The sequence below is a fragment of the Panthera onca genome, chromosome A1 (genome assembly GCF_046562875.1).
Source record: "Panthera onca isolate mPanOnc1 chromosome A1, mPanOnc1 haplotype 2, whole genome shotgun sequence".
NCBI classification, from domain to species: domain Eukaryota; kingdom Metazoa; phylum Chordata; class Mammalia; order Carnivora; family Felidae; genus Panthera; species Panthera onca.
The window spans coordinates 213,181,125-213,201,093 of record NC_138339.1 but is presented as its reverse complement, the minus strand read 5'-3'; the positions used below and the strand labels follow the sequence as shown (position 1 = coordinate 213,201,093).

Genomic DNA, 19,969 nt, shown 5'->3' with positions numbered 1-19,969 from the left:
TTGCTGGTACCCTGTATCTGAATCCGTTTTCTCAACGTTGGGATAGTAAAGTGATGATGACTGGGGCTCTATGAGATAATAATTCCAGGCAGTATAAAAGGCTGGCCCTTCATGATCATGCGTCCATCTATCACTTTTGAGAAACCTTGTACTGTAATCACACTAATAAATCTTATTTCTGCTAATTGTGACTGATCTCAGGGGAAACAACACTGACTCACCAATCATGTGGTATATTTCTTACTAACTGTATTTAAAGCCCAGCTCTTAAGCCACTTATTCTCTGAGGCTCCTCCTTATGCTCTCAGCTTAAAATACTCTCTTTTTCTTGGAACTTCTTTAGCATATCACCTGTACTTCCCTAATAGTGTTCCTGTGATTTATCTTTCCTCTAAATCTAATCTTTGGGGGGTCAAGATCCATGGTTAGTTCACACCTGTAACTCTCAGAGGACCCACTATAGTGCCTTCACATCATAGGTGGTCAATAAATACTTGCAAAATGAATAATTGAATAAATATACAGTACTGGAAGGCTATAATTAAAGACAAATTCCTCAGACTTTTCCTACGTCTTTTCAGCCTTTCCTTACAGGGCTCATTTTGCAAATCTTTAATCATTTTAGTAGCTCTCCAAGTTCTCATGCTTCACTTATAGGGTCTCAGAGAGAACAGAGTTCTTTAACAAGTCCTAACCACTACTTTACAAAACACCATTTAGTAAATTCGATTGAGTTTCCGATCATTTCCCCATGGGATGGCAGTCAGTGTTTGATCTCAAAACATGTAAAGCACCTTACACAGGCAGAGTACTAAAGTCCTCTGAGGAAACAAGGGACAGTGTGAATATAAATAGAAGCAGCAAGAAAATCTCTACTAATTGCTCACAAATCCCACATTACTGATGATGACACTTGAGTGAGGGAGGGGAGCTGGGGGACCTTAGGACTAATGAACAAAAATCTTACACTGTGTAACTACCACAGAGAAAGGAGGAAAATAAGCAGAGTGTTCCTTTAAAAGATAATAAACAGATAGATTATTAATATTTTATTATCATATACCTTAATATTGAAATAAATGATTGTGGTCAATACATGTACGGAAATTGTGAAGGTCGTGGCTTAGATTAATTTGCAGGACTTTCTTGCTTTAAATTCCCCCTTCTCTTCCTTCAGAGTGCTTCTTGGGCATCAATCAATGTTTGGTGGTTGCTTCCAGCAAGTCTTTTGCTTCATTTATTTTGGTTGCTAAGTAAGGAGATCCACCTAGGAGGACAAAGAAAAAACAAATGGATTAAAACTTCATCACTGACGTTTTTAAGTCTCAAATAAAGAAAAACACTCGTAATTGGAATCCTCTGATATTTTCCCACACATTCATCCTGTTGACAAATTATTTTACCAGCTAAGTAGAAATCATAACAGCATAAATTAAATTTGTTTAGTGAAGCACTACAGATACCCAACAATCAAAGATAACCTCTGAGGAAAATAATGAAAGAAAGCTATGATCAGGAATAATTTGAAAAACACTCAAACATTTCATTGGTCAGACACTGCCATTCAAATATTTGATCACAGAATTTTCTGAAATTAAGTGGATGGTTAGGTAAATAAAATAATGGTCTCTGTCCAAGACTTTTTTTCTGTAAAGAGAAGAATATTCATCTATGAAGGAAGGTATCTTTCTGAAGGAGGTAAAGCAATCCACAGGAACTTTCAGAGATGTATCAAACCATACATTCCCACAAAAATGAAAAACATGTTAGAAAATCAACTATGTACTATCCAATCCTAAAAATCATATTTCCTAATGTAGATGAATGAACTAATAGATGAGTGGTAATAAAAATAATGTTTAAAGGAAATGCTCTCTGTTCTCCAAAATAATCCTATTAGGATACTTATGTATACTTGAGTATACATAAGATTAGATTACATACATTAGATTCACTGTACCCTAAAATGAAATTACATCAGTTCTTTTTTTTAGAATTCTTTCTAATGCAAATAGTAAGAAGGAAATTGAGCTGATTTTCAAACTCAGAATCATTATAAATCACAAACAGAACCTAAATGACATACAAAAATACTAGCCCCAAACAGTCACATTAGGCTATTTAAGCATTATATGCCTTCTCATTTCTACCCCTGAACATTTTTACTGCTTAATGCTTGAGCTAACAATCATATTATGGTTCACCTATCTCTCTGTTTGTTTTTATTTTTTTATTCTCCCCTTGAGTACAAACCATCTACGGCTTTTGAAAACCTCATAAGACCTCACTAGCTTACAAAAAAACAAAATACACCTAGATAGCATTGGTGTGTAAATTGTCCAGGTTTTATCCAAGCCTTTTATTAATATGATACCACCCACTTATATAGGAATAAAAAAGCAGGGAAACAAATCAACAAACATGGTTATAGCAGAAAGGGCAATGCTGGAGGAAGCTATATTTAGCTTTTTGCCCTTGAGGATAATAATGACATTTTTACATCAAGATTTGAACTGCTATAAACACTCATGGAATATATCAAGGAGTGTCCTTGAATATACAGTAAGAATTACAAGCAACGTTGATGAAAGTTTCCATATGCACTTGGTTATGAAATAAACTGATTTCATGATTATCTTTGAAAAAGATCTTAACTTAGGTAATGTCAATCTTGGAAAGCTGTTTAAATGTTTAGAGTTACCAAGGCAATGCCAGGCATTCTGCATGTCCTCAACAAATATTAAAATATTAATTGAATTCAAATATAACCTGTAATTGATTGATATGCACTCTGGATATTGAAATCGTAACATGCTCATTTAGCAATTAGCAGACAGAAAAAAAGCCCACACTGGGCTCTGCACAGGGCATGGAGCCTACTTAAAAACAAATTGAAACTTTCCCCTTATCTCACACCATATACAAAAATTGATTCCAGTTTATTACAAATACAATTATGTCAGGTAAAAGATTTCAGAAATTATCTTCATGACCTTGAGACAGGCAAAAATTTCGTAAACAGATAAAAAATGCACTAGGTATAAAGGAAAAATCTGACAAACTGGACTTTATTAACATTGATATTTTTTTCTTAAGTGTATTTAATTATTTTGAGAGAGAGAGAATGTGTGCAGGTGTGCATGAGTTGGGGAGGGACAGAGAGAGAGGGAGAGAGAGAATCCCAAGCAGGCTCTGTGGTGTCAGTGCAGAGCCTGACACGGGGCTCAATCTCACAAACCAGGAGATCATGACCTGAGCTGAAATCAAGAGTCAGATGCTTAGCCAACTGAACCACCCACACACCCCTAAAATTAAGAATTTCTGTTCAATAAATGGACACCATTAAGAGGCAAAAGCAAGACACAGAGAGAAGATACTTACAACACAAAAGACTCATGTCTGGAATGTTAGAATATATAATGTTCTCAAACGTCAATAAGAAAAGGAGACAACACAACAAAAAATGAATAAATGGAGAATATATATTCGTACCATGGAATACTATACAGCAATACAAATGAATGAATCATTTCTATAACATTCACTGCTACATAAATGAATCTCACAAAGATAATAAATGAAAGAAGATGAATACGGAAGACTGCACACTACAGGATTCCACTTACATGACATTCAAAAAAAGGCAAAGCTAATCTATGGCTATAAAAGCCTGACAGTGGTCACCTCTGAGGAGTGGGGAATGACAGGAAAAGTACCTGAGGAGAGATTTGTATGGTTTTATTTCTTAATCTGGGTAATAGCTGCATAAATGAATTCATTTTGTGACAATTCATTGAGTTGTATACTTATCATCTATGTACTTTCATGAATGTATATTTCAATTTTGAAAAGCTTATTGAAAAATTTACTGAGGTATGTCGACCTCCTGCAGTCTGATGACACTACAAACTCATACTGTCCAAAAATCACTAGGTTCAACAAACCTATGATCAAGACCATGATGATGAGGGTAGTGACTAGGCATTATTTGGTGTTTCCAATTCTATTTTCATAAATTAAAGAGTCTAAATCACAAAACAAAGTGTAGTAAGTTGCCCAACACCAGCCACAGAGTTCATATGAAGTGGAACCAGGATTCCTAGGAAGCCTGGCTCCTGAGCTGCCCATATTCTTTTAAAAGATTTTAAAGTAATCTCTCTACCCAACGTGGGGTCAAACCGACAACCCCAAGATCAAGAGTCATACACTCCACTGACTGGGCCAGCCAGGTACCCCAAGCTGGCAATCTTCTTGATCACCATACCACACCATTTTGTTTACAAGATTTCTTGGGTTTTAAATTCCTATCGTATCGAACATGTGGTTGTTGTAGACCTTTTCTGCTTTCTTCAAGCCCATAATCCCATCCTAGGCCATCCCCTTCCTTCTAGAGAAGATTGAAATCGTGAGTGTGATTTATCACTTGAAGTATATATCTAATGTACCCATTAGATAATAAATACCTTGAAGAACAACCTTATATCTCTGTATTATCAACACAGCTCTGAGTACACCGATGGGGTTTGAGGTACTCTTTGTGGAGGAGTAGAAAAAGTGATGAGTTACTATCTATTATTTTCTTAAAAGTTTTTCTTTAAGTTTATTAATTTTGAGAGAAAGAGACAACAAGGGAGTGACAGAGAGAGGCAGAAAGAGAACTTCAAGCAACCTTCACATTGTCAGCATAGAGCCAGACACGGGGCTCAAACTCACCAACATGTGAGATCATGACCTGAGCTGAAATCAAGAGTCAAACACTTAACTGACCAAGCCCATCCAGGTACCCCATATTATTTTTCTTGCATCAGGTACCAGCTTCATAGAAGAAAAACCACTCCAAAGACCCAAAGATACGGAAAACAGTAACAAGAGTGTCACGAGTAGGTGCTTTAAAAAATAAATGTCTGCAAAACAGCGGAGTAAGAAATCCTAACAAGTACAAAAGAAAATAAATATTCTATAATTAGTAAGTGTTTCAAAGTTAGGTATAATTGTTAATAATTATATATAACTAATAATATTAGTTATAACTTAATAACTATACCTAATTAAGTAGAATAATTGTTACTAATGTGAGTTTCATAATTAGCACACCAATCTGAGGATTAAGAAAATACAAGTTCCCTTATATCCTTGGGCTTTCCTTAGGTAGATCTTTTCATGGGTTTTTACATATTCTTTAACCTTCATTAAAACTTATGAATGTCTACATTCCAAACCTGTTAAGACAGAAGTAAAAAGTATTACCATCTGCTGATTTGAAGGATCCTTAAAGGCTACCCACAATTCTTAAAAGAAAGATGTTAAAATCATGCGGAGACAGATGGACTTCTGGCATGAGGAGTTCCACTGATCTGCTCCCCAGTGGAACCGGTGAAAACTATGTAAATAACCCCAGCCACTTAAAACCTCTGAAAATGGTCTTAAAAGCAAAAGTAAAAAAGAAACATCTATTCAAGAAAATCTATGACAATTCAGTAAGAAAGGCAGGAAACTGGTATTTGAACCAAAACAGCTTCCCTCCTCTCCTCTCGGCTCAGCCAGACAAACACTTCTGCTGGATTGATGCAGCCAAAAACACAGGGCTCCGCTCTCTCCCTACCTCCTGGACAAAGGGTTTTCTTTCTGGGAGGAGCATGATCTCCATTATTTCTCTTCCTTCCCCCAGCTGCCTGCTGCTGAGGCTAAGTGCTAAGCAAGTGATACAGAAGCTCTACCTTAAGTGTGGCTCCTTTAGAATACTGGGCCTCAAGAGTCCTTCTCCAGTCCATAAAGCGTGGTAGTGCCACACAAGAGAGGCAAGACAAGAAGACCTCAGGCTACTGCTCCCTGTGTTGCATGCTTAGATCCTACAGCGGGGGTTTCATTTGGAGAGAAGACTGCCATAGTTCCCAGTCTCAACTCCAGAGCCCTGGAAGATATTTTTCCTATGAAGTAAACAGGCCATGAAACAGAGAGCCCCAAACCTCTTTCCAAAGGAACTGACTTCATTTACAACAGAGCATGGAGGGTGCTCTCAAGGACGGTACAGGGAGGGACAGCAGAGGTTCTGAAAAGCAACTGGGAGAAGATTCATGAATCTAGTGAACATACACAGTGACTGTATGTTCACAGGACAGAAACAGGGAACAAACAGCAGAGAGGAGTCCTCCTGGGTTCAGAACAAACATCAGACACTGACTCCAGAAACCATTTCATCAAAGATGCAACTAGTTGATTGCATTCATTCGAAGAGAAATTTGTGTCCCAGTGCATTATTGAGAACAACTGAGCAACTGGTCAGCAATTAGTGGAGTTTACAATTGGGTGTGATCAAGAAAAGAGAGGAAGAGTGCCCGACCAATACCACTGTCATCCCACAGTGGCTGAGTTGCATACCCAAAACTATGCCGCCTTGAGGAACAGTGTAAAAAGCTTAACAAGGGGAGGTGGGGGGGTGAGGGTATCGACTTCACTAAAATAATCCAGTTACTAAACAAATAAATAAAAACAATAAGCCCTCCCTGGGGTGGACAAATACCCTGAGCTGCTACAATACATAATCTAAAATGTTCAGTTTCCAACAAAATACTATGAGGCATACAAATTAACAGGTCATGACAGTATGACCCACACATACACAATGAAAAAGCAGCAACAGAAACTACCTGTGAAAATAATCAGATGTTGGATTTATAGGAAAAGATTCCCAAGAAGCCATTATACATCCACAGAACAAAATTGAAAAATCACTAGAGGTGCTCAAGAGTAGACTTGAACTGGCCTAAGAAAGAAGTAGTGAACTTGAAGATAGAGCAATTGAGATTACTCAAGCCAAAGATCAAAAAGAAAAAAGAATGAGAAAAAAAGAACAGTCTCAGACAAATGTGGGACATCATTAAAACCACAAATATACATGTAATGTGAGTACCAGAAGATGAGGAGAAAGAAAATGGAAAAAAAAAAAAATCTTTAAAAAAAATAATGGTTAAAAATGTCCAAAGTTTCCTGAAAAACAATAACCTACTCACCGAAAGAGCTCAACAAACTCCAAGAAGGATAAATAAAAAGAGATCTAAACACAGACACATCACAGTAAAAATGCTGAAAGTCAAAGGCAAGGAGAAAATCTATAAAGCAGTGTTAAATTAATTAAGGTGGCCATTGTACAGAAGTGGCTTTAATGCCTCAGTAGCCTACATAACCAAACCAAAACCTAAGCCTGTAAATCCCTCAACATTAAGAAATTGAAACCTGAGGGCAACTAATCACCAACAGCCAACCAGACTCTTCCAAATAAAGCAAATGCTTAAGCTGTAGTCAATCAAACAATTTCTTTGTTTTGCTTCTGCCTCTTCTCTATACAAGTATTTCCCCTAGCTCCTGTCAGTGGCGTGTTCCTAACCAATTGCAGTTTGGTGCTACTCAATTCAAACAGATTTTTGCTCACATAAACCTTTTTAATATGCCTAGGTTTATCTTTTAATTTTTTTTTTTTTAACGTTTATTTATTTTTGAGACAGAGAGAGACAGAGCATGAACGGGGGAGGGTCAGAGAGAGAGGGAGACACAGAATCTGAAGCAGGCTCCAGGCTCTGAGCAGTCAGCACAGAGCCCGACGCGGGGCTCAAACTCACGGACCACGAGATCATGACCTGAGCCGAAGTCGGACTGACCCACCCAGGCGCCCGCCTAGGTTTATCTTTTAAAAGTAGCAACAGGAAAACAATGTGTCACTTATTTAAAAAACCCTCCAATAAGACTGATAGCTGACTTAACAGAAACAATGGTGGCCAGAAGCAGTGGGATACATAATCAAAGTCCTCAAAGAAAAAAACGGTAGGCCAAGAATCCTAAATTCAGCAAGGCCTTCATTCAGAAACGAAGGCAAAACAAACACTATCCCATATACACAAAACTGAAAGAATTTGTTTTTAGCAGACCACTTGACAAGAAATACTAGAGGAATTTCTTTAGGCTGCGAGCAAATGACCATAGACAGCAATCTGAATTCACACGCACAAAGAACACTAGGTAAAGATCTCCATAATTATAGAAGACAATATAAACACATATTTTTCTTTCTTCTCTTAATTCACTGAAAAGGCAATGAATGGTAGAAGATAATACATACAGAATGTATTGTTGAACCTATAACATTTAGAAACATATGCAAAATATATTTGCTAGTAATAGTACAAAGGAGGTCTGTGGGAACAAAGCTAATATGGACTAAGGAAATAACATGAGATGATGAAGTAGTAATACTAAGCGTACTGTTGGGTTTGTAACATTAGTAGATATAATACGTGTAACAATAATACCACAAAAAGGGTACACAAGGAATAGAGCTATGTAAGACTAATGTTTCTAAATATTACTGGAATCTAGTACAAATATGAAACAGAGTCTGATAAAGGAAGGGTACATATGAGAAACCCTACAGCAATCACTTTTTAAAAACCTCAGAAACAGTGAAAAAATAATTAATGAAATTAAAATGCTAGAAAATATTCACTCCACGTAAAAGAAAAAAGTAAAGGAGGAACAGAGGAGTAAAAAAAAAAAAAAAGACATGAGACATAGAGAACAAAAAGTAAATCAGACATAAATCCAACTATATTATTAGTAATAATACATGTGAATGGGTTAAACAATCCAATTAATCAAAATGTTGTCAGATTTTATTTAAAAAAACATGACCCAACTATATGCTGTTTGCCAGACACAAAAACACAGATTGAAAGTAAAAGGATGCAAAAAGATATATCATGAAAAAATCAACCATAGAAAAGCTAGAGTGCATATTCTCAAAATAGACTTTAAAAATGTAAATGAGATTTTTAAAAGGAACACCTAATAGGATCAAATTCATTAAGAAGATATAACAATTATAAACATGTATGCATCTAACAACAGAGGACCAAAATATATGAAACAGAAACTAACAGCATGAAGAAAGAAGCAGATAATTCAACAACAAAATTTAATGCCCCACTTTCAATAATGGATATAACAACTAGAAAAAAGATCAAGAAAACAGAAGAACTGCACAACACTTATACCAACTAGATCTAACAGACATCTACAGAACAAAACATTCCGCCCCCCAAAAAGCAGAATATACATTCTTCTCAAGTGCACATGGAACATTCTCCGGGAGAGACCATATGCTAGGCCATTAAACAAACCTCAATAGGCTAAAAGGATAGAAATAATCACATTATGTTTTCCAAACACAATGGTATGAAATTAGAAATCAATAAGGACAGATTTAGGAAATAAATATGTGGAAATTAAACAACATACTCTTGAACAATCAGTGAGTCAAATGAGTCAAAAAAGGGAAATTAGAAAGTACTTGAAGATAAATGAAAATGAAGACACAACATACTCAAACTTATGGAGCACAACTAAAGCAGTGCTTACAAGGCAATTATAGCTATAAATGCCTATGTTAAAAAAAGAAAATCTTAAATCAGCGACCTAACCTTCAACCTTAAGACAATGTAAGGAGAAGAATAAACTAAACCCAAAGCAATTATAAGGAAGAAAACAGTAAAAAATAAAACAGAAATTAATGAAAGAGAGAATAGAAAAAAAAGAATTACAGAAAAATCAATGAACCCAAAAGTTGGTTCTTTGAAAAGAAACCTTTAACTTGTTGATCAGCAATAAAAACCTTTTTCTTGTTCGACCAAGAAAAAGAGAACAGATTCAAATTATTGGAATTAGAAACCAGTATTACTATCAACCTTAGAGAAATAAAAAAAGGTTATAAAAGAATACTATGAACAGTTGCATTTTAACAAATTGCATTACTTAGATAAAATGGACGAATTCCTTGGAAGACACAAATTACTGAAACCTGACTCAAGAAGGAATAGACAATCGAATAGACCTATAACAACTTAAGAGATTGAATCAGTAATCAAAAAACTATGCACAAAAAAAAAAAACAAAAAAAAAACCAAAAAACAACTATGCACAAAGAAAAGCCCAGGCCTAGACGGTTTATAGAAGAGGAGGAAACACTTCCTAACTCATTTTATAAGGCCCACATTATCTTGATACTAAAACCAAAGACATCACAATAAAACTACAGATCTATATTTCTTATGAATATGTATTCCAAAAACCCAAGAAAATACTAGCAAACTGAATATAGCAACATATAAAAAAATTATACGCTAGACCAGGTGAAATTTATCCCAGGGATCTGAGGTTGGTTTAACAACTGAAAATCAATTAATGGAATCCATTACATCTATAGAATAAAAAACAAAAATAGAAGGGAATTTCCTAACCTGATAAAGGGCATCCATTAAAAAAACCTACAGATAATACCATACTAATGTGGTAAAGACTGGATGTTTTTCCCTAAGATCAGAAACAAGACAAAAATGTCTGTTCTCACAACTTCTTTTCAATGTATATAAATATATATATTCAAACATCAATAAGTACATTAAACATAAAAGAACTAAATACTTGTATTAAAAGTCAAAACCTGTTAGATCTCATTAAAAATCTAAAACCTGCTGCTTAGAAGCGTCAAACTTCAAAAGTTAAAAAAGGCTGAAAGAAAAAGACAGGAAAGGATATACCATGTAAACGCTAACCAAAAGAAAGCTGGGGAAGCTACAGTTTCAAATAAAGCAGACTTTATGGCAAGAAGCAATACTAGATATAAAGAAGGATATTTCAAAACCAGGAGTCAATCCACAAGGAAAATATAACAATTCTAAATCATCTGTCCCCAAGTTATATAACCATACCATCACAGTAAGTGAAGCAAAACAAATAAAACCTAAATGGAGAAATAAACAAATACACAACCATAGTAGGTAAACAAGAAAACAGCAAGGATATAGAAGATCTAATCGACAAAACAATTTACCTTACTCATATATCTTTAATATTGAATTCAAGAATTACAGACTATACAATGTGTTCACAGATTACTTACCAAAAATTAACCATATATATGCTGGGTCATAAAGTAAGGTTCAAACAACTTCTAAAGAACTGAAACCACAGTATGTTCTCTTCCCAAGTGGAATGAAGACAGAAATCACTAACACAGATAACTAGAAAATATTCGGTCACTAGGAAATTAGGCAATATATGTTAACACATGAGTGAAAGAAAAAAACTTTGAACTAATGGTAGCTAAAACCAATGATCTGAATATTCAGTTTAAAAAACAGAAAAAGAACAGCAGGGTGCCTGCGTGGCTCAGTGGGTTAAGCATATGACTTTGGCTCAGGTCGTGGTCTCATGGTCTATGGGTTTGGGTCCCGTGTCAGGCTCTGCACTGATAGTGCAGAGCCTTCTTGGGATTCCCTCTCCCTCTCCCTCTCTCTCCCTCTCTCTCTCTCTGCCCCTCCCCTGCTTGCTCTCTCTCAAAATAAATAAACTTAAAAAAAAAAAAAAGGAAAAAGAAAACGAACAGCAAATTAAAACCAAAGTTAGAAGAAATAAAAATAACAATTCACGATACAGAAAATTAACTTACAAATGCAGAATAACAAAATACGACCATAAGTTTTTAAAAGACTAATACACATATATTGACCTTTAGCATGACCTGTCAAGAGAACAAAGGGGATGATACAAATGAACAAATTACGTTAATACTGAGAATGAAAAAGTAGTGAAAACCACAGCTACTACAAACATTAAAAAGGTATTAAGGGCAGGGGTGCCTGGGTGGCTCAGTCAGCTGAGTGTCTGATTCTTCATTTCTCTCAGGTATGATCTCACCATTTGTGAGTTGGGCCCTGAGCTGATAGTGCTGAGCCTGCTTGGGATTCTCTCTCTCTCTGCCCCTCCATCGCTCTCATTCTCTTGTTCTCTCAAAATAAATAAATAAACTTTAAAAGACAAAAAAAGGTAATAAGGGGATATTATAAACAACCTTGTGCCAATCTGAAATTTTAGGTGAACTGGAAAAATTCCTATAAAAAAGTTACCCAAAACTAGGGATAAGGAGAAACAGAAAATCTGAAGAGATGTATATTTTTTAAATGCTGAATCTGTAATTTTAAACCTTCCCACAAAGAAGTCTCCAAGCCCAGATGGCTTCATTGGTGAATTCTTACAAATATTAAAACAAGAAGTAACACATCTTACACAAACTCATTCAGAGAACAAAGGAGAACACTGCCAATTCCTTTAAGAGGCTAGAGTGACCCTGATAGCAAAATCTATTAACTTTCTAAAAAAGCAAAACTACAGGCTAATTTTTCTCACAAACGGAGGCACATTTTTCCTTGTAAATACCTTAAGTACTATTTATGCCTTATTTAAGAAATCTTTACCTACTCTGTGTTTTGAAATATAGAGATGTATTGCTGTTTCGTATCACACATTTACATTAAAATCCATTAAGAATTAACTTTCTATACGATGTGAGATGGAGTCAACATGCATTTTTCTCATCTGGGTGTACGGACACTTTGGTGCCATTGCCTTTACTGGTGCTAAGGCACTAGCAGTTTACACACCAATGATGTTTTTGCAACATCATTACAAATGTCCACACAGTAAAAGGAAAACAGTTTCACCTAAGAGCTCCTGAAAGGGTCTCAGGAACCCCTGGTGGCCCACAGAGCCCACCTTGCTAAGGCTGCTATATATCAGTGAGAACGAACACACTATTGCTTCACATTACAATATGGATAATTCTCACAAGGATAAATACTGAACGAAAGCAGCCAGGTGCAAATGACTACACACATTCAAAAGAGGCAAGACGAATTTGTGATACTATGAATGAAGACAGTGGTTCTTTTTAAGAGTGAAGTAGAACTGGAAGGGCTCATGAAGGGGTTTCAGGGGTGTGGTGACGTTCTAGTTTTTGACGTAGGGGATGGTTATACAGGTGTGTTTGTAAAAATTTATGTAGATATATACTTATGATTTGTGCACTTTTCTGCTTGCATACTTCAAAACGGAGTATATTTAAAAAAAGAAAAAGAAGCAGAGATTGAGGAGAAAAATTTCTTAAGAAGTAAATTACATCACTCTACTGCTTAAAAGCTGACAGAAACTTCCCACTGTGTTTAGAATCAAGTATTACACACCACCTACAGCATTTCATTATCATAAAGCACACCTGCAGTTTTCAAAATGTGGACACCACCTCATCTCCTGCTCTCTCTCCCCTTGCATATTACACCCCTATCATTCTAGTCTTCTTCCAAGTAATTAAACACCCCTAGAGCCTTTGCTTATGCTAGTTCCCTGGCCTTGCAAGCATTCTTCACACAGCTGGCTTCTTTTCATCCTTCAGGTCTCCTCACGGAGGCCTTCCCAGTCACTGTATGTAAAGCTGCCTCTTTCTCACACCCTTTACTACACTAACCACAATGTGAAATAGGTTTACTTCTTTTTTGTCTGTCTCTCCAGTAGAATTCATGCTCCATGAAGCCAAAGATCCAGTTGTCCTGTTTTACAGTTAAAGCCCCAAGATTTACCGCATCTGGCACATTACAGAAGTTAAATAAATACCTTCTGAATGACTGAAAGAATAGTTACAGATGGTTTCATATCAATCAATAAGTATGTAAAATATTTCATATGATCATTACGTATTATCAATCCCAATTCTATTTTACCTGTAAATTTTATTTGTATGCTTGCTTTTTATCCATTTTCTTATTCATTACTCATGAAAAAAAAAGTTCAAGTGTCAGCTATACAGACTATAAAGATGAATAACCCATGTTCTTTATGTTTTAAAGATCACATCATCTATTTACCAAGGAAAATCAATGTGGATAAAACAAAATCATACATTTACTAAAAAAGTTATTAACTCAAATACACAGCCTTAAATCTAATTAAAATTGTTGAAATAAGGGGAAGAAAAGAAGAGCCCTTTGAAACAAGTATGAGTCTAGTACATCTATCAAAAAAGGAAATCAAGCTAATTAAGCACCACTTTTTCTTAGTGAATCCATTTTGACTCTTGGTGATCATGTCTTTTTTATAAATGTTTGCAGTACATGTTCTAAGTGTAACATATTGTAATAAATTGTAATATCTTATTACTAGGGCTATTTGTCAAATTTAGCTTCTTCTACAATGAGAGTAATTAGGGGAAATCCATTCAATGGTATACTTTGATTTGTCTGTAGCCCCAATATTTAATTTTTATTGAAACACTGTGAAAGAAGAGTGACAATAAACAATGTTTATTGAAAGAGGGCATAAATGAGAAAAGACGGAGAATCTCTGCTGCAGGCAGGTAAACTGCAGCTAAATGTAAGAACTTTCTAGTAGTTAGAGCTGCCTACCAACAGGCTGCTTGTAAAGCAGAAAGCTCTCCATCACTAAAAATCTTTCAGGAGAGCTAACAGGCCATTTTCCCCAGGATGAGCAGAAACAGTCCTGACTTAGGAGGCAACATTGATCAGATCAGTGTCTTTCAAACTATGGTAAAAAAGCACCTTTTAAAATATTTCCAATTTGTAGTGGACCGATACTTTCACAAATTACAAAAGTATCACACATTTGGATGTCACCACAATGTCAAATTGCTACAGAGGCTTCTAAATGCTTACTTTGATTTTTGTTTGAAACTCACTGCATACAGGTGACAAGCCGGCCTGCATGCACGAGCAAACTATCCTCTGAGTAGCACTGGATTAGAGAGTTTGTAAGAGATCGTTGAGGTTCTACAGTTTTTCAAATTTACCTAGTCTGTCTTCCTTTCTATATTCATTCATGAGGCATAATATCAAACTACTTATTTCCAAACATCTAGCCTCTCCAGCAATTTCAAAAAAAACATAATCTAATCTGAATACATTAGATCAACTGAGATTTTATCTCCCTAAATTGAATAGCAAAATTTACTTTTTACCAAAGCACATCTGAATGCTTATTTAAAACGGGTTACAAAAAATGTATTTTCAGCCATTACCACACCTACTTTTCTGGTGTCACTTTCTTTGCATAATCTGATAATGAAATGTGTGACAAATTATAGTTGATCACACATCTGAAGTTCCAACTTTGTTTTACTAGCTGGCAGTAAAAGTGACTTGGGGATAAAGTGGGGGTACATTCATGAATTTCAGAAGCATGGAGTAGAGGATTTAAGTTTTTTCAACTACCTATGTAACAGTCAGTGCTGATCTGGCCAAAGCAATATGGTGAAGAATTAGAAAAAGAGGAGACAAAATTAAGAGTTGCCCATTCTCGTATTTCCCCCAATACTTCTGGCTTTCTCTGAGGACAGTGAGACATTTTTGTTTAAAATCTGTTATCTTCTTCTCATTCAGAACAAAACAAAACAAAAAAATAAAATAAAACAACCTTCCTTCTCAAGAGACAATTTCAGGATTTATGGACTATTATCTCCCAACTCCATCATCTATGAATATTCTCCCTTCAGTAATTCCAGTATTCCTTAATTCACACTACTTGTACTAGAGCAGGAGTTCTTTTTTATGTTTATTTATTTGAAAGAGAGAGAGAATGTATGTGCATGTATGCAGAAGAGGGTCGGGGGTGCGGGGTGGTACAGAGGATACAAAGCAGGCTCTGTGCTGATAGCACAGAGCCCGATGTGGGGCTTAAACTCAGGAATTGTGAGATCATGACCTGAGCCAAAGTCAGATGCTTAACCAAGTAACCCACCCAGGTGTCCCTAGAACAGGAGTTCTTAACTGTGAGCATATGGCTGGGTGTTGAGAGGTCTATGAACTCTCTGAAACTCCAAATGTTTTTTAAAATTGTGGGTGAATGAGCAATTATATGGACAAAATGTACACAGTTGCCAACATATTCTTAAAGGGTACAATAATCCAAAATGATTAAAAGTATCTTTCTTAAAAATGTGATCTGGGGGCACCTGGGTGGCTCAGTCGGTTAAGCGTCCAACTCTTGATTTCAGCTCAGGTCATGATCTCACGGTTTGTGAGTGTAAGCCCCACATCAGGCTCTGTGCTGACATCATGGAGCTTACTTGGGATTCTCTTTCTCTCCCTCTGTCTGCCTCTCCCCATTCTTTCTCTCAAAAATGAATAAACTTAAAAAAAAAAAAAAGTGATCCAAATAGAAATACAGAGTACAAGGGCACCTGGGTGGCTCAGTCGGTTAAACGTCCGACTTCAGCTCAGGTCATGATCTCACAGTTTGTGGGTTCGAGCCCTGTGTTGGGCTCTGTGCTGACAGTTCAGAGCCTGGAGCCTGCCTTGGATTCTGTGTCTCCCTCTCTCTGCTCCTCCCTCATCCATGCTCTGTCTCTATCCCTCAAAAATAAATAAAAGTTAAAAAAAGAAAGAAAGAAAAATACAGACTACAGGTTTTTCATTAATTGAATAGGTATATAAAGACATTACATTCTATAACCAAAAGGACTTTAGAAATAAATCCCTTCATCTTCCAGAACATAAAATTGACATTTGGATAGTTTAAGGAAGTGTTCAAGGCCATAATGCTGGCTGGAAGGCAGAAGCCAGAGAAAAACACCAGCCTCCTGCTTCCAGGTCCCTTCCCTAACATCCTGCCTCCTACACAGGGCCAGACAGGATTATCAGTAAGCAGGCTACAGGCAATCAACAATCCCACCTCTGATAAATATATGAACTCAACACAAATCAAGTAATTTTTTGAATACTACTGTATAAGATACACATTTTCTTTTTTCTTTCACTACAGGTAGCTAAAAATAGATGTTCTCTTAGATCCATTTTAGAACTGGTTTCCTTGCCAGTAGGCACCGTCAACAACTTGTCAATCGTCTGAAAGACCTGAGTGCCTGATCCCACTGCAATCAATCAGAGAAGGGCACACACTTGACCTGGAAGGGACAAAGATGTTTAGGAGAAAGAGGGCTTTAAGGAGGCACTTTAAACACATTTCTGCCTGAGTCGATTACCTCAGAAACCCCACAATACAAAGTAATAGTTGAGTAGATCTTTCAGTAACTGTTAAAGCTATTTGGAAATTTTAAGCAAAACCTCTTTTCAAAGTTTATTTTCTGTTTATTCATACTAAAGAATAGCAAATGCAAAAATCAATGATGATGTTTAGTGAAAAGAATTTTTATAGGAAATAATTAAGTAAGAAAACTCAAAAAGAATGCCCTACTTTGGTGTGAGTTAGGATGTGTAGAAATCCAAAATTTGTTTTTAATTTTTTTCAAAATAATTAGAAAACTGAAATCCTGTAAATAAGACTCCAAAAAACCCTTCACTCCCCTCCGCCACCCTTGACTTCTGAAATACAGTGCAACTTTCTACCATCTGTTATTTTAGAGAAGAAACAGTAATGAACATATGGGCTTTCTCTCTCAAGCAGCTGTAGTGTAGTTAAAGTTATAATAATTGTCTTTCTGTAAGATAAATTTACATTAAAAACCTGGCCAGTTAAAAACAAATGGCTCAGCCTCAGAGCCTTCCAGAATAAAATTAAGAAATACAGAATTATCTATGACATATTACAGAGATTTAGAGGATATCCTCTAAATCTTATGTTTTTATGTTTAAGGTTAAACCAACATAACTCATGATGCCCAAATCAGTTTATACAGAGTCTACAATTCATGTTTTCTCTTTCCCAATCAAAATGCTAGGAGCCTCAAACAGTAGTTAGGTACACATATATAAAAATCAGTAACTAAATTCTTGAAAGCTTATGATATAAACCCACCACTTCTGTGGGTCAATGAACTCTAATCCAAAAGCATATTTATTTATAAGAAAAATCACAATACATGTGGCACATAATCTTCCATTTCAAATATATGTATGTATGTATGTGTGTGTGTGTGTGTGTGTGTGTGTGTATACATATATCACTTATAATGAGTTTAAGTAAACTGAAAAGAAATTCAAAGCAGATTCACATCCACATATTTTGAAAATTAGGAATTTTGCCTACCTTTATCTGGGTGATTCAAAATCATAATTCTCCTATGAGCTGTTCTAATCTTGGCTTTGCCAGCAGATGGGCTGTAAAAAGAAATTAAAGTGCTTATAATAAATAGTGTCAAATGCAGATTATAAATTAACAGTTTATATGGGTTTTAAGGAATTAAAAACTAATGAGAATTTCACCATCTTGTGGATAAATATGAAATTACAGCTTGTCACTTAATTTTACTAACTATCAAAATAAACCGTTGATTCAATGTCACATGCATTTTTCTTCCTTTGTAATGCCAATCTCTATTCTTAATCACTTTAAAAAATAAAACACAATATATAGGGTAGGACAGTCACAGTCTATAGATTATACTCAGTTTGAAAACTTATGCTTCAAGTTATCTGAGGAGAAGGTATTTTATATAGTGTAAAAGACACATATTCAGACTCCAGAGCTCCTAGACTACCAGATTTTAATCCCATTCCTATTTAGGATAGGGGTAACCTTGGTGAAATTTTTTAACCTCCCTGTATTTCAGTTTTCTCATTGTAAAACAGGGCTCAGAAAGACATATTCCTCACAGAGCAACTGTAAGGACTGAATCAGTTAAAGCCAACAAAGTGCTAGATCAAGTGTTCCAAACTAGTTAGCTTTTATTATTATTACATTTCAACAAAGCATCTCAAAACTCTTCATAACTCATAATTTTTTTAATATAATTTATTATCAAATTGGTTTCCATACAACACCCAGTGCTGATCCCAAGTGCCCTCTTCCATGCCCATCACCCACTTTCCCCTCTCTCCTACCCGCCATCAACCCTCAGTTTGTTCTCAGTCCTTAAGAGTCTCTAATGGTTTGCCCCCCTCCGTCTCTGTAACTTTTTTCCCCCCCTTCTCCTCCCCCATGGTCTTCTGTTAAATTTCATAGCTCATAATTTATTTAGCTTGGGAGAAACCTATGGGAAAAGCCTAGCTGTTAGAGCCTATGCTGTAAACAAAAATTAAAGGAGAAAGTTAAATAAACCTAAAATTATTTCAGTAAAAACTAATCTATCCAGTATTGGAAATGTTTCTCACTAGCACATTCTCCAGGCAAGGAAACAAAATTAACACTAACAACAACAAAATTCTGGTATTGCTTATTAATAGCTATATTATCTTATCTAAGCTACTTAGTATTTATGGGTCTCAAATGGGGATAATAGCAACTGACTTAAAGTATAGCATGGCGTTGCAAAACTCAAAGTAATTTAATTCATATGAATGAACCACACTGCAATAGCTAAAAAGCAGGTACTTTTAGAGAGATATTCAGACATAGGTTTAACATCCAGATTCCACCACTCGTTAGCTACAAAACTCTGTCTTGCTCACTTAAACTCTCCTAAGTAAAATGGACATAATAAACCACCTCCCAGGATTATTCTAAGGATAAATTAGATAATGCAAGTAAAAGGATTAGCATAACATCATATACAGTGTTCAAAGTGTTCAAAAATAAATAGTTTTTAGTAATTATTATGAAGACAAAGGATGCTTATGAAAGTACATTACATATTTCCTTTCAAAACTGGGGTATAAATAACCTAATTTGACATCTCTTGAAGGACTCAAAAGTATTATCATGAGTATAAATTAAGTGCAAAGAAATTCTTAAGGTCTGCAGAGATTTGCTTACCCTTGTTTTAAAGAGTTCTAGAATGCTTTCCATTTAAGTTTTTCTATTTACTTTTAGAACTGCCTCCTTTGCTATCAGCTGTCAAGCCTTGATTCTGCCATTGTTCCAGTCTCTAGCTATTCCTTGACCATTACTTACTACTTCTAATCTTCTGAGGTTAAATACCAGATCACCAAACATGTTAAAGCAATAAGCATATAAAACATTCTTCTATGAATAAAAAATGTCTTGAGTCAAAGACGAAATCAAAAGAGAAAAAATATTTTGAGACAAAAAAATGGAAATATAACGTAACAAACTTATAGGATGCAGCAAAAGCAGTTTTAAGAGGAAACTTTATAGTAATAAATGCCTATATTAAGAAAAAGGAAAGAGCTCAAATAAATAACCTCCTTTATCCCCAAGGGAACTAGAAAAAAAGGAAAAA

The 19,969-nt window shown here is 35.6% G+C and overlaps 1 protein-coding gene across 1 annotated transcript in view; it reads right to left on the bottom strand.

Annotated features, from left to right (window-relative positions):
- Nucleotides 1-1,036: 1,036 nt before the first annotated feature.
- Nucleotides 1,037-19,969, bottom strand: part of DNAJC15 (DnaJ heat shock protein family (Hsp40) member C15) — a 68,505-nt gene continuing 49,572 nt past the window's right edge. Inside the window, exons 5-6 of the mRNA XM_060637108.2 lie at nt 17,878-17,948; nt 1,037-1,267 (exon numbers count right to left, since the gene is read on the bottom strand). Coding sequence (XP_060493091.1) covers nt 1,197-1,267; nt 17,878-17,948 — 142 coding nt within the window. The 3' untranslated portion in view covers nt 1,037-1,196. The remainder of the gene's footprint in view (nt 1,268-17,877; nt 17,949-19,969) is intronic.